The sequence below is a fragment of the Colobus angolensis genome, unplaced genomic scaffold (assembly GCF_000951035.1).
Source record: "Colobus angolensis palliatus isolate OR3802 unplaced genomic scaffold, Cang.pa_1.0 Scaffold13, whole genome shotgun sequence".
Taxonomy (NCBI): domain Eukaryota; kingdom Metazoa; phylum Chordata; class Mammalia; order Primates; family Cercopithecidae; genus Colobus; species Colobus angolensis.
In genome coordinates this window covers 20,865,779-20,879,858 of record NW_012114252.1, presented here as the reverse complement: position 1 = coordinate 20,879,858, position 14,080 = coordinate 20,865,779, and the positions used below count along the sequence as shown (strand labels likewise).

General features: G+C 48.9%; 1 protein-coding gene across 1 annotated transcript in view; it reads right to left on the bottom strand.

The window, feature by feature from the left end:
• Positions 1-14,080, bottom strand: part of COL4A2 (collagen, type IV, alpha 2) — a 205,673-nt gene that overhangs the window by 49,727 nt on the left and 141,866 nt on the right. The window contains exons 17-20 of the mRNA XM_011933880.1: positions 10,151-10,204; positions 9,169-9,235; positions 6,061-6,171; positions 5,395-5,544 (exon numbers count right to left, since the gene is read on the bottom strand). Of these exons, the coding sequence (XP_011789270.1) occupies positions 5,395-5,544; positions 6,061-6,171; positions 9,169-9,235; positions 10,151-10,204 (382 nt within the window). The remainder of the gene's footprint in view (positions 1-5,394; positions 5,545-6,060; positions 6,172-9,168; positions 9,236-10,150; positions 10,205-14,080) is intronic.

Here is a 14,080-nt window from a genome sequence, read left to right as displayed (position 1 = left end):
CACACTACATGGAACCTGAGAGGAGCAGGGAATGGGGCCATTACACACAGGAAGGTGAGAAAACTCCAACTTTAAAGAACCCAGCTATCTGCTTGGAAAAGAGCACGGGAGTTTGCATGTCAGAGAACTGCCAGGTGAGGATAAACGCCTATGAGAACGAGGACACAGATACTGTCCCATGCAGTTTGCTCACTGTACGTTTACCATAGCTCATTCGTTCGCTCATCAAACACTTCTCCCGTGCCTATGCTGTGCCAGGCTGTGTGCTAGGTGCTGTGAGTATACAACTGGAAATGAAACCGATGGACTCTCACGGAGCTTACAGCTTAGATGTGGAGATACACACTAAATACACAATGCAGTAAACACACTAATGCGGATTTTCCAATTATGGCCGGTGCTGTGAGAACAGGGGAAAGCAGCAGGGAGAGGCCCAGTAAAATGTTTTGGGGGTAGTCAGGAGAGTCCTTTCTGAGGAAGTGATGCTTAAATTAAAGCCCAAAGAATAAAAAGGAGCCTCCGCAAGTGGGGAGCGGGAGAGAATGTTCCAGAGTGAGGACAGGGTTTCTAAAAGGCCCTGAAATAGGGAGAAGGCCAGGGCCCAGAGGGTGGTGAGTGAAAGGCAGATCTGCACAAAGGGAGGGGAAGAAACCGGACTTGGCTTTTATCCTGAGGGCAGTAGGAAGCCATTAAAGGGTATCAAGGAGGGAGGCTACACGGTCTGCCATGTGGGTCTGCCATGTAGACGACGGGCTGGCGAGGGGAGGAACAGCGGGTGTCATCCTAGCAGGCTGCGCAGGCGGTGGTGGTGGAGAGCAAGGGCACACACAGCATTGGAGAGGGGGACCCGTCAGGATGTGCGAGGGAGCCAGTACAGAATGGGTGAGGTACGCAGAGCAGCCCAGGGTTCTGCTGGAGCTCCTAGGTATGTGCAGGGGGGTGAGGACCAAGGGAGAGGCCTGCGGGGTGGCAGGGGGTGAGGACAGAGGAGGCCCAGAGCTCCACTTTGGATATGGAGAGCTTGAGGCATTTGTGAGACACATGCATAGGGTTGACTCTGTGTCAAGTTAATGGTTTCTGTTAGCGGCTCAGAACACAGAACAGGGCCGGAGAGGAAATGAGCGAGTGACCAGCACACACTGCGGGTACTTTCATCTGGAGGACGAGTTCATCTAGGCGGGGAGTGGAGGGAGGGGCAGGGACTTCAGGAGAGAGATGTCGGGGGACAGTAGGATTTCCCGGGAGTGGAAGGGAGAAGACAGCGTCTTCAGGAGGAGAGGTGGCCGCACCCCACACTGCTGGGGACAAAGGGTGACCGGTGACCAGCTGTGTCTGGTCAGTCATGGACTTTGTGAGTTTTGCTCTATGTCTCCAAGCTCTCCCTCTGTGTGATGAGACATGCAGTGTCACAGGTAGAGAAATTTAACCACACACACTTCAGAGACATCAGCATTGTCAATCAGACACGTCATTCATTCAGGACAAAGAGCTTGTGGGCGCTCCTTACAATGGAAGCATTGGATGCTTTGCAAATTTAGTCCCAAAGACACACAGTGGCTCTCTGAAGGTGACAGCCTTCCTCTGCCCCCTGCTGCTCTCTTTTTCTCTAATATATTAGTCATTTTAAATAAGTCCTATAGAATAGCAGTGTGCCTCTTAGACGTTTGCAACATGATTTCCACAAAGAGCCCCTGGCCAAACAAGCTAGGCCTAGTTTGACTTACTCTACAGTGGAACAGAACTTCCCGGAACTCAATTCAGCTAATTGAACTAGAACCGGGGGGAAGCAAAATATTTCACCCAGAAAGAAAACTGTCTTCCTGGTTTGATTTTACTGGAGCTGCAAAAGACTAAAAATTCTGGTTTGCATCAGTAGCAACCTATAAAACAGGACGAAATGTAGTTAACAAGAGAGGAATCTAACAATTTCATTCCAGGGGAAAAGTCAGAGAACTCCATAGGAATCAAGGTCATTCCTACTAAACTACAACCACACACACTTTCTCCAAAGGTCATTACGGTGGACTACTTTTTGTATAAGAACTTGCTTTAAAAATGATTTGGAAACCATGTGTCTCACAGGGGTGACACATACAATTAGAGGACCGAAGTTGTAGGCTTTTAACATTTTCAGCTGGTAACATTGATCTGATACCATTCCATTCATTTTTTTTATTTTCCTCATCAGCCTACAATATGGATCAGAAATTAAATTGTTCGCAGTTGACTTATGCTAGTAAACCACGGATTTACTAAGCAAGACTTGAAAACCAAGATGGCATATGCCAGTGACTTTACCAAAATGGAATTTAGTTATAGGAATAACGGCAACATTAGCCTTTGATCACAGTTGTTTAAAGTGGAATATTCTTTTCTTTTTTTTAAATTGAGATGGAGTTTTGCTCTTGTTGCCCAGGCTGGAGTGCAAAGGAGTGATCTCGGCTCACTGCAACCTCCGCCTCCTGGATTCAAGTGATTCTCCTGCTTCAGCCTCTCGAATAACTGGGATTACAGGAACGCACCACTGCACCTGGCTAATTTTGCATTTTTAGTAGAGATGGGGTTTCACCATTTTGGTCAGGCTGGTCTCGAACTCCTGACCTCAGGTGATCGGCCCACCTCAGCTTCCCAAAGCACTGGGATTACAGGTGTGAGCCACCATGCCTGGCCATTAAAGTGGAATATTTGTATGCTTTTGTTTTTAACATGTCACGTTCTGCTCCAGAAAAAGAAAACTCAAAAGATACCATTTGCTTAGGAACTATAATGCTCATAGAAACTTAGTCCTTATCACAGCAGTCCAGGATAATAAAAAAATTTAAAGGCCAGGTGTGGTGATTCACACCTGTAATCCCAGCACTCTGGGAGGCCGAGGTGGGAGGATCACCTGAGCTCAGGAGTTCAAGACAAGCCTGGGCAACAGAGTGAAACCCCCGTCTCTACCAAAATTACAGAATTAGCCGGGTGTGGTGGCGGTGCCTGCCTGTAATCCCAGCTGCTCAAGCGGCTGGGGTGGGAAGATGGCTTGATCCCATGAGGTGGAGGTTGCTGTGAGCGGAGACCATACCACAGTACTTCAGCCTGGGACACAGAGCAAGACCCTGTCTCAAAAAAAAAATATATATATATAAAAAATAAAGTTCACACTGCTCAGACATCTTTGGTAGGTTCATGATCCAGGGAAACATCGCACCTAAAAATTTTCAAAATAATGTGGGAATATGTGGATTTTCATTAAGTTAAAATTTTACTTTAGAATATAAAACAGACACACAGAAGTGACTACTTTGTTTGTTTTTTTGTTTTTCGTTTTTTTTGAGACGGAGTCTCACTCTGTCGCCCAGGCTGGAGTGCAGTGGCGCAATCTCAGTTCACTGCAAGCTCCACCTCCCGGGTTCCCGCCATTCTCTTGCCACAGCCCGAGTAGCCGGGACTACAGGCGCCCGCCACCTTGCTTGGCTAATCTTTTGTATTTTTAGTAGAGACGGGGTTTCACCGTGTTAGCCAGGATGGTCTCGATCTCCTGACCTCGTGATCCACCCGCCTCAGCCTCCCAAAGTGCTGGGATTACAGGCGTGAGCCACCGCACCCAGCCGACTACTACTTTTAAAATAGAAGATATTGCCTCTAATAATTCCATTGATTTTCCTTCTAGATATGTCAGAGAAGTCATCTTCCAAAAACAATTACAACAGAGGCTTTGAATTTGATCTGTAACTGAAACCAAACACTGTCCATTAGCAAACATGTTTTTCTTCCCTGAAGGTAGGAGGCTATGAGAGATTATTAGGGGCAACATTAGGGAATTTAAAGTAAACTATTTTGGAAAGAAGAGGCAGTTAATTTTTGATGAACGTCACATAGAAAGAGACTATGACCTCTTGTTTTCTCTCAATGTCTCCTATATTCGCTCTTATGAGAGAATGAAATGCTCCCATTAGGCATTTCACAACATCGAAAGCAGGAGTGTCCAATCATTTGGCTTCCCTGGGCCACACTGGAAGAAGAATTGTCTTAGGCCACACATAAAATACACATAAAAAATAAGGCCAACTAACACTAATGTTGGCTGGTGATATGGCTAGGTTTTATGTTCCCACTGAAATCTCATCTTGAATTGTAGTTCCCCTAATCTGTAGATGTCATGGTGGGGACCTGGTTCACAGGAGGTAATTGAATCATGGAGGCAGTTTCCACTACGCTGTTCTCATGATAGTGAGTGAGTTCTCATGATATCTGATAGTTTTATAAGGGGACTTTTCCCTCTTCACTCTTCACTTCTCCTTCCTGATGCCATGTGAAGAAGGACATGTTTGCTTCCCCTTCTGCTATGATTGTTGATTTCCCGAGACCTCCCAAACCCTTCGGACTATGAATCAATTAAACCTCTTTTCTTCATAAGTTACCCAGTCTTGGGTATGTTCTTATAGCAGCGTGAGAATGAACTAATACAGCTGATTAGCTAAAAAAATAGCAAAAATGTTTTTACAAAGTTTATGAATTTGTGTTGGGCTGTATTTGAAGCCATCCTGGGCCGCATGAGGCCCGTGGGTTGGACAAGCTTGGTCTTTAAAGCGTAATTCTCTGAATGCTGAAGCTGAAAGAACAGCCTTTTCTGATAGCAAGCCCCAAGCGGGACTGCATGTTTCCCTGCCGCCTGAGACAGATCATTCTCAACTCAAGCTGAGTCACCTAACGTTATAACCTGAAAGAGCATCTTTGCTGATTCAGGGATGCACTACCGGGTGGCAGGTGGGTCCACACTCCTGTGCCTGCTGGCTTTATTGACTTTCATGGGCATTTGTCTGGGCCTTGGCCAATAGCTGTCACTTATTTTTGCAGATAATGCAGCCATCTCTTTTTGTCACCAGCTACTCTCACCTGTTCAGTTGTAGCTTTGTTCAGTTCTAGCTTTGACTGTACACGGGCTGAGAAGGCAGATCATCAAGTTGGCTTAAATGTGCTGGGGTAACAGAGGACAGAGGCTGCCAGTCAAGGGTGAGGCCCCCACCCTGGATTAGGTTCGTGAAATGTATCACCCCGACACAGAGGCAGCGATGTCGGCTCCCATCTGTTTCCCAACTGCACAGCTCAGATGTTTCGCTGAAGGACGGATTTCACCAAAGCTGCAGCAACTAAACCTCACTGTGTGGCATCCATGGGGTTGTGATACTTACAGGCTTACAGGGCTTCAGTTTCCATGCCCAGCTTCTGTGTGGACTCCAGAGAACACCCACTACACCCTAATCTACCTGGATCCACCGCACTCTAATCACTGGCCTACTGGATTCGTTCACAGAGTGATTTAGCAGAGAATTCCAAATCACCTCCGGCGGGGACCTGGCTTCATCTGAACATTAGCATACACCCTCCCTTTTGTTGCCCTCTACTCACCATCAGGTCCAGGTGGTCCAGGGGGCCCGGGGGGGCCTGGAGGCCCTGGCCTTCCATCAGGTCCAGGTGGGCCCGGGTAGAGCGCAGGGATGCCGGGGTCTCCGATGAAGCCCTTGGGTCCCATCTCACCTGGCAGACCTCTCCTCTGATCTGAAACCAAACAGCATTCACTTGCAGCGTGAGTCTCCCATACTACACCGCTGCCTTTGTGTTCATGTCCAGAGGGGCCCACCGGCAGCACTGGCGGGCTTCATGGCCCTGCCAATAACTCCAATGGGTGGAAGCCATTGGTACAGTTCACTGTCATTCTTCAACATGAAATACACCCCTCTCCTTGCCCCTCAAATAATGGCTTGATGTGATCAGCACTGGGCAATGGCACCTGATAATTCTCCATTTTCTTCCCAACCCACTGGTGGAAGCAGGCCAGTTACTCATGCCAGTTAGCACCACTTAACCTAGTTGGGGAGTTACTGTCATGTGTGCAGGGGTTCTATGAAGGGGTCCAAAGCATGTGTGTGGGGCTCCTTAGAGTCACTAAGACTAGTCAGTGGGGAAAAGTAACAACAACATAGCTACGTCGTCAAGGAAGGCTCACTTGTGTGTGCTACGACCTCAGCGCAGGTGCTTGGGGTCTCCGGTGTTGGTATCATGAAGCCACATTACCTTCATCTCCGATGAAGAGGCCAGGGGGTCCTCGGGGGCCCGGGTCTCCTGGCTCACCCTGGCTTCCTGGCTCCCCTTGGGCCCCTGGGAATCCCGGGTCACCTCTGGCACCTGGAAGTGAAACAAGTCCCACAATAAGAACAAGACCGTGGTCTACGGATGGCAGCTGGCGTTCGCTTTTTCATTGACTACATATTCACCAAATGCTCCATATGCTGTGTGGGGCCTGACGAGGAGTTAAGATGGCTAATGCATGGGGTGGTCTCTATACGGGGCTCATTTGCCAGCAGGGGAACAGGATTAGTGAAAATCGGGTGAGTCCAAAGCTCGAATAAAGAAGGAACCAATGTGGTTGCCAATTTTACTGGGCGAGGAGGCCTCACTTCCCTGAACCCCACTCTGCCCCTCGACCCCAGCTTTAACCCCGATGGTCTTTTATTCTCATCCCTGCCTGCTGGATGAATAACAAAATTCCGCTTTTACAAACTTTCACCCCTCAACAAACAAAGACAAAGTGGCATGGCTATGTTCCTTTGCTGTAGAACACATTTTTTCTAGAATATAATTGGGAAAGATAAGAAGAAAGAGAAGAAATCATGTAGGCATTAGGAATTCCTAGGAAAGCTTTCGCTCTGCATGCCATCTTACGAAGTTCCTTAAAATAAGGGGAGGGCTTGCTGGGCATCACACTGAAGACGCACATGCAAGGGGCAGAAGGCCTGACTTCCGTGTATGGCATCTCCTGTGTGGGCAGCTTCATGCCAAGTGTGCAGGCGGCTGCGCTCCGCAGCCAGAGGCCCTGGGCCTGAAACTGGCTCCTCCACTTAACTGCAACCCTGGGCAAGGAACTCAAATGCCCTGCGCTTCCATCTCTCCCTCAGCAAATGGAGCCAAGTCCATCTCCACCTCGCAGGGTCACCCGGAGGGGTAAACACACTGAAAAGTACAACTAGGACAACTTGGGGCATCGCCTGGCACACGGTGTGACCTACACACCTGTTAGCTATTGTTATGATTCCAGAAAAAGAGACAACACTGAAAGCCACAGACCTCACCTGGTTGGAAGAATAGCAAGATTACTTTTATTTCTAGTTACCTTGGAATCATTGAATACAAACCCCTCTCTCCTTTTTTGCCTTTTGACAAGTTCCTGCAATGTTACCTTGAAAAAGATACGTTTACTGCCTCTTTTCCCTGAGGGAATCTGCTGGTTAGTCAACCTTTGACTTCAAGAAACCCTGGAATGTGGGTCAGTCAGATTCCAGCTCACCGTTAACTGGAATGTTGTCCAGTAGAAAAGGCAGCAGGCAACCTCCGCATTTCTGAATCCGCTTGTGGGAAAAAGTGCATTTTGAAAGCACCCGCCTTTGCAGTGTGATTTCCAGGAATACAGTGCAGTGAGAAAGGAGGGGCTGGTGAGAGCTAGGCTCTCAGTCAGCGACATTTTTAAAAAATGCACAAGAAACATCGCCAGCATTAATTTAAAAATTATGTTCCTAAAATCTCAAAGAGAATATTTCCATTTCACCAAAATCAATAATAGTGAGTCAAGTCAAACGGGGCTCATGGCCCTTTTTAGTGGGTCTCAGTTTGGCAGCCACATGGGCGCCATGGATGAGGCAGGAAATGCCAGCTTCACAGTTACGGGCATCACGGAAGCTGAGCAGGGATTTCAAAATATCCCCATTCATGGCTCCACGCCTCCCCAAACAGACATCTCAGGGGCTCCTCGAGGCACTGCCCGTGTCCCTGTTCTGTCCTGTATTTTGATCAGCATAGGACGAAGATATGCAAAGCTGTTATCGAACTGACGGAGGGCTCGTACCTAAGCAGGGAGGTGAACTCTTGACACCTAGGCTTAGAGGACAGGGAGACCAGGTGAGCTGCTCAGTTCAAGAGGTGAACTCTGTATTTAAAAAACCCTGCCCTGGCCGGGCGCGGTGGCTCAAGCCTGTAATCCCAGCACTTTGGGAGGCCGAGACGGGCGGATCACGAGGTCAGGAGATCGAGACCATCCTCTCTACTAAAAATACAAAAAAACTAGCCGGGCGAGGTGGCGGGCGCCTGTAGTCCCAGCTACTCGGGAGGCTGAGGCAGGAGAATGGCGTAAACCCGGGAGGCGGAGCTTGCAGTGAGCTGAGATCCGGCCACTGCACTCCAGCCCGGGTGACAGAGCGAGACTCCGTCTCAAAAAAAAAAAAAAAAAAAAAAACCCTGCCCTTCACAATGCCTGTCTGATGTACGTTTCGGCATGTCGTTCACTCACACAGTCAGGCATTTGCTGAGCTCCAACTCTGTGCCTGTCCTGTTCCAGGCACTGGGAATACAGCAGTGAACAAGACAGGCTGAAATGTCTGTCCTCACAGAGCTGCCTATAACATGGGTAACGATCCGCAAAGATATATACGCACAATTACTAGGAGGAGGTTCTCGAAACATTTTTTTTTTTAACTAGAAGGATGTGCATTCTACAAGGCTCACAGCTAAGTGCTCTAGCTGGAGGACTAGGTTCAGATTTCCATATGATCTTGCCAATTTGGAAGGCTGAGCCTTAATAACAAGATAAGCATTAGTGACGACATGCTCAAAGTCCTCCGTTTACACTCCAAGGTCAACTGTGACAGCGGGGAGTGGTCGTTATGTGACAATATCTGGGAATTTGGCTGCCTTGAAGCCTGAAAGCATGTGACTGTTCACTGGTTATGGGTTATGATCAATTCCAGGTGTCAGGCTGGCAAACAGAGGGCTTAAGAACCTTGGTACCTCAGGAGAAAAAATCCGAAGGTGGCTGGGGTTGCTGCCCCTGGATTTCTTTAGTGATAGTCCAGACAGTAGAACTAGAATTCTACAAGTTAAGCAGAAATGAAAGAATTCCCCAATGGAGGAGATTTCTCACGTGCAGGTGGTGAGGACTGTCTCATGCACAGGCAACACGAAGGCCTCCCTGTGACACATTTAAGCATGAGGGAAATTGTACATGAAGTTATGTTCTAAATTTCGTTTTTGTTTTGCTTGGAAAACCTGTCTTGAAAGTTCATGGCTCTGTGTCCCTAACAGGAAAGAATGTGTATGTGATACTGAACTACGCAGGTGAAATCGTTCACACACCTTTTGCTAGGGAAGGGTGAGGGGAGTAGGCAGGTAGTCCAGGGGGCCCTAGGTCTCCGGCTTCTCCCTAGAGAGAGAAAAGAGAAAAATAGGATGTGAGAATAGCCTTTTGGAGCTTTTGACAGTATGCGTATTTCCAAAGAAGACACCCGAGCGTGGACGATCAGGTTGGCAGAGAAGCTATTTCAACCGGTGGAACCACAGACAGTGCGTGGGGCAGCATCCCCATGCTAGGGTGGCAGAGCCTGGCATACCAGCCACCAGCCACAGGTGCCCAGAGAGAACAAGACAGGCAGGGGCTCATCTCATTTTGAAATCCTTGTCGAATGCCAGGAGACTGTGCTTTCTGTAGTTCAGACTATTACATTTTGGGTAGCGACAGCCGAGCCGCTTGGCGAGGGTGGGCTGGGAGATGATGCGGCCGCAGGACCCCCATGGAGCGCAATCTGTGTCGTAAGGCAGCATTTGTCATAAAGCAGCATCCCACACACCGCCTTCACCTCTTTGAGCCTCATCAGGCTCAGAAGTCCTCTCCAGATGTGCCCCCACCCAGGTTCCCCACGGGTGAGTTCCCCTCTCAGCTGGACCAGCAGCACCCACCTGGTCCTCTACCTAATGGTCTCCCCTCCCTGCAAGCCCAGGAATTACTCACACAAGCCACATCCTCCCTTGGAAACCAGCAGCACCTCACTCTCTTGTTACTACAAAGTCTGCCTTCCCCAGGTCTGTTGGCCCCCTCTGTGCCTGAGTGCACCCCTGCGTGGCCCTGAGTGGCAGGCGGCACCCTTCTCCCTGGCTGGGAGCACACGTGGCTCGCAGGTCACCATCCACCTCATCTGCCCAGTGTCAGGTGCCGTGTATTTGGGGATCTCGTACTTTTTAGGACAGGGGATGCCTCCACAGGACACCATCAGGAGGGGAGTAAGGCCAGCCAGGGTGGGCGAGACACCGTAAGTGGCAAAGGCATGAGAAACAGGCTCACCTTGGGTCCCCGGGGCCCATCAGGGCCTTGGTAGCCATCCAGGCCTCGGCTTCCCTGCAAGAAAGATGTATACTTTTAATTTTTGTCTCTAATGTGTATCTCCAAAAAGTGACCGCAATAGCATTATTGTATCTCATAAAATTAACAACAGTTCATTAAAGTCATGTATTAACCCAGTCTGTGTTCAATTTTCCCTGACTTTGGTCCCAGAAGTGTCTTTTTAAGGTGCTCTGCTTGAACCAGGAGCCAAAAAAATCCAAATATAACACTTGGCTGCTATGTCTCTCAATTCTCATTTAATCCACAATAGTCCCTTCTTCCTTTCTCTGTTTTTAATATCATTTTGCGGCTGTTGAAGACATTGGATCAACTGTGCCGCGGATATTCTGTGTGGCGGGCTGCGGTCGGTCTCACCCCCGTGGGGTCGTACAGTCTGTTCTTCTAACCCCATGTTTCCTCCACGCGAGTCATTAGGGCTGGAGGCTGCCCTAGGTGCACGTTCCCCTTTGCAGCAGGATCGTTTGCAGAGGATGCTGGGCACCTTTTCTCCTACAGAAGGTACGAGTGCCGGGTTGCTTTTACGACTGATCAGTGGGGTCAGGTGTTGACAACCTGAACCAACTGTTGAAACCCTTCCCTGGGGGGGGATTTTGAGATTTTTCATTTAGTACCAAAATAGATGCATTAAAGTCTCTTAAGTTAGAGTTTTTTTCTCTTCATTAAAAAAGATCTCTGCTGGGTGTGGTGGCTCATGCCTGTAATCCCAGCACTTCGGGAGGCCAAGGTGGGAGGATCACTTGAGCCCAGCAGTTTGAGACCAGCTTGGGAAACAGTGAAACCCTGTCTCTACAAAAAATACATAATGTAACCAGGCATGGTGGCATGCACCTGCAGTCCCAGCGACTTGGGAGGCTGAGGTGAGAGGATCGCTTGAACCCAGGAGTCTGAGGTTGCAGTGAGCTGTGATGGTGCCACTGCACTCCAGCCTGGGCCACAGAGCAAGACCCTGTTTCAAAAACAAAAACAAAAAACAACTATAACACTAAACTTTGTTTTCTCATTCCCTTGAACATTTTTTGAAAGAAAAAGTTTACCATTGAGTCGTATCATGAGTTATCTGGATAGAAGAGTAAAGGTCTCTAAAAATCTAGCAATGTATTCCCTCTTTTAAAGAATATGTATGGTTCAGCTCCCAAAATTCAGAATGCCAGATGCTACAGGTATAAGAAAGGTCCATTCTCTGATTACTTTCGAGGTTATCCTGACGCTCAGGAGCAGCTGCACTGAAAGACCTGTTGTTCAGACTGAACTGAGACGGGCTTCTCTGTGTGTGTTGTGTTGTGGTACTATGGTTTGGACCTGGACTTTCTCTCACACTAGGTGGAGCTGAAGACTCAAAAGTAAAGACAAACTTGTGTGATTTTAAAAATGGGGTCCTGTTTAGAGGCCACGTCATGAGATAAGCTAGGAATCCTCTAGTACCTGCCCGGACGGGAGCTGGCAGCTGGACACTCAGCGGGAGCCGTGAGCACAGCCACAGACTGGCCAGCTCAGACGGTACCCTGGAATGTGTCAAATCCGAGCTTCACTCTGGGCCACAAGCATCACACACCCACGCTGTGGCATCCTCAGCAAACAAAACAAGCACCCCAGACACCACGTGTCACCATCTCTGCTGAAGCGTCCAAGACAGCAAGGGCGCTCCGGAAGCACGTCTGAGCCATGGGAAATGCGCTGGGCATTACAGGAAACCCACTGGGGAAGGGGGACAACTTAAGGAGCACTCAGGATTCCTCTGAGGCAGCTGGAACCCCAAGAGCCAAAGCAATGAGCTAAAAGTCTCCAGGGGAGTTCCCAGCGGCACAGGTCAACAGGTCAACTGACTGGGGGAGGCTGAGGGTTACGCATGACTTAAGGAGAACATGCACCCTCAGGGTTCATCTGAGACCACTGGCAGTGAAACCCAAATAGGCGGGAACTCCAAGTCAAAATGACGATCGAAACTTTTTCCTCTCTGTTTCTCAGTGGCAAACACAACGGGGTCGGGGAGGCGCAGGGATGGCCAAGGAGAAATCACCCAGGCGCTCCCAGAGTCAGGCTGGCCACCACCCCGGGAAGGAGCCAGCAGGGGCTCCGCGGGGCTCCCTGAGAACCTGCTTCCAGGCAAGGCCTGTATTCCTGCTAGCAAGCTCCCCACAGAGCCCACCCTTAGAGGAAGCTGAGGTCAGGAGACTGACATGCAGATCACTATTTTAGAATGGATAATTGCGAAGGGCTTTGAAACTGCACACTCCTTTCTCCCCGGCCCTCCCGCAAATCTAGTAACATATCACTCATTTGAATTCAGTGAGGTCACATACATGATTCATGGGAAGTTCTGATTCTGCAATTTTAGAAGTACAAGGTTGATTTTATATTTTTCAAGGGTGGAAATAACTGGAGTAAGGAAAATCCTTAGGCAGAAGTCCTTAGAGACTAGCTGGAACAAACAGATGAAAAGAATGTATGGCTAGACTTTTTTAGGGAAATGCATGCTTCTACAGCTTAAAAGCAGTCTGCTGTCTCTCATGGTGTGAACTGGTCCCTGTCATCTTTCTGTTCTTCATTTGCCTGTTGTACCCTTTTCATTTCAGTGGCTGAGGGAGCACCTGTTAGGCTAAACAGAACGCATGTGCCTCCTGAAAGAGGTGTCTCTGCAGAGAAACCCTGCCAGCCTGCAAATGAGATGCAATTTAGTGTAAAAGGCGAAAGAGAGTGAGAGTTCCATAAAAGAACTCAATCTGAGGTCATGTCTGCCACTTCAAGCCCTGCAGAGGAAACCTACACACAGCCACAGGGGACACTGAGGCTGGATCTGGTGAGAGTCCAAGTCATCGGCACTGCCGCTGGTGCAAACGCAGCGTCCCTGGAGTCCTGGACAGTCCTCACAGAGGACAACGGTCCTATTGAAGGGGGGCTTCCCACAACATGACGCGTGCCGGTGTAGCATGTACTCCTCAAAGGAGACTAGGTCTCAATGAACACTTTTAAAAATAACTCTGTGGAGTTATTTTAAAATGATAAAATAACACTGGGGACAGCATTTGCTCAGTTAACTAAGGATATGTTTATCCTAGAAAAAGGAGGGGAGGCCGGGCGCGGTGGCTCACGCCTGTAATCCCAGCACTTTGGGAGGCCGAGACGGGCGGATCACGAGGTCAGGAGATCGAGACCATCCTGGCTAACACGGTGAAACCCCGTCTCTACTAAAAAACACAAAAGACTAGCCGGGCGAGGTGGCGGGCGCCTGTAGTCCCAGCTACTTGGGAGGCTGAGGCAGGAGAATGGCATAAACCCGGGAGGCGGAGCTTGCAGCGAGCTGAGATCCGGCCACTGCACTCCAGCCCGGGCGACAGAGCAAGACTCCGTCTCAAAAAAAAAAAGAAAAAGGAGGGGAAACCATCTCTAATTTCTCAGAAAGTTGAATATAACCGAATTCATAAACGCTACGTCTCCATTCCTTTTTAGAAAACGTGGGAACTAACAGAAGTTCTGACAATCTCAGTAGGGATGACAGGTGACCAATCCCGTGTTTATGTAGAGGAGGGCAAGTTCCTACCCAGGATATCTTTTTTTTTCTGGTTCCTCCCATTTTGATGTACTGTTTATGTTACCAAGCAGTTGCTCCTTGGAAGGGCTTTTGGTGTTTGCGGGGAGGTGTCGGGTGGTGACAACTTAAAGTCATGGAGTGCCGGCCACCTGGCCAGTGGGATGACAGAGGGCAGACGCAGCCGCAGTGCAGAACGGTGCTCATAAGCAGGTGGCTGCGTCATTTGTGTATGTCTGCCTATTTCCCATTTCTATAGTTGAGTAAACTGCCTCCCAGTAACCCACTTAACTGGAAATATCTGCGTCTTCCCGAGTTGTTGCAACTGTAGAAAGTAAGCTGGG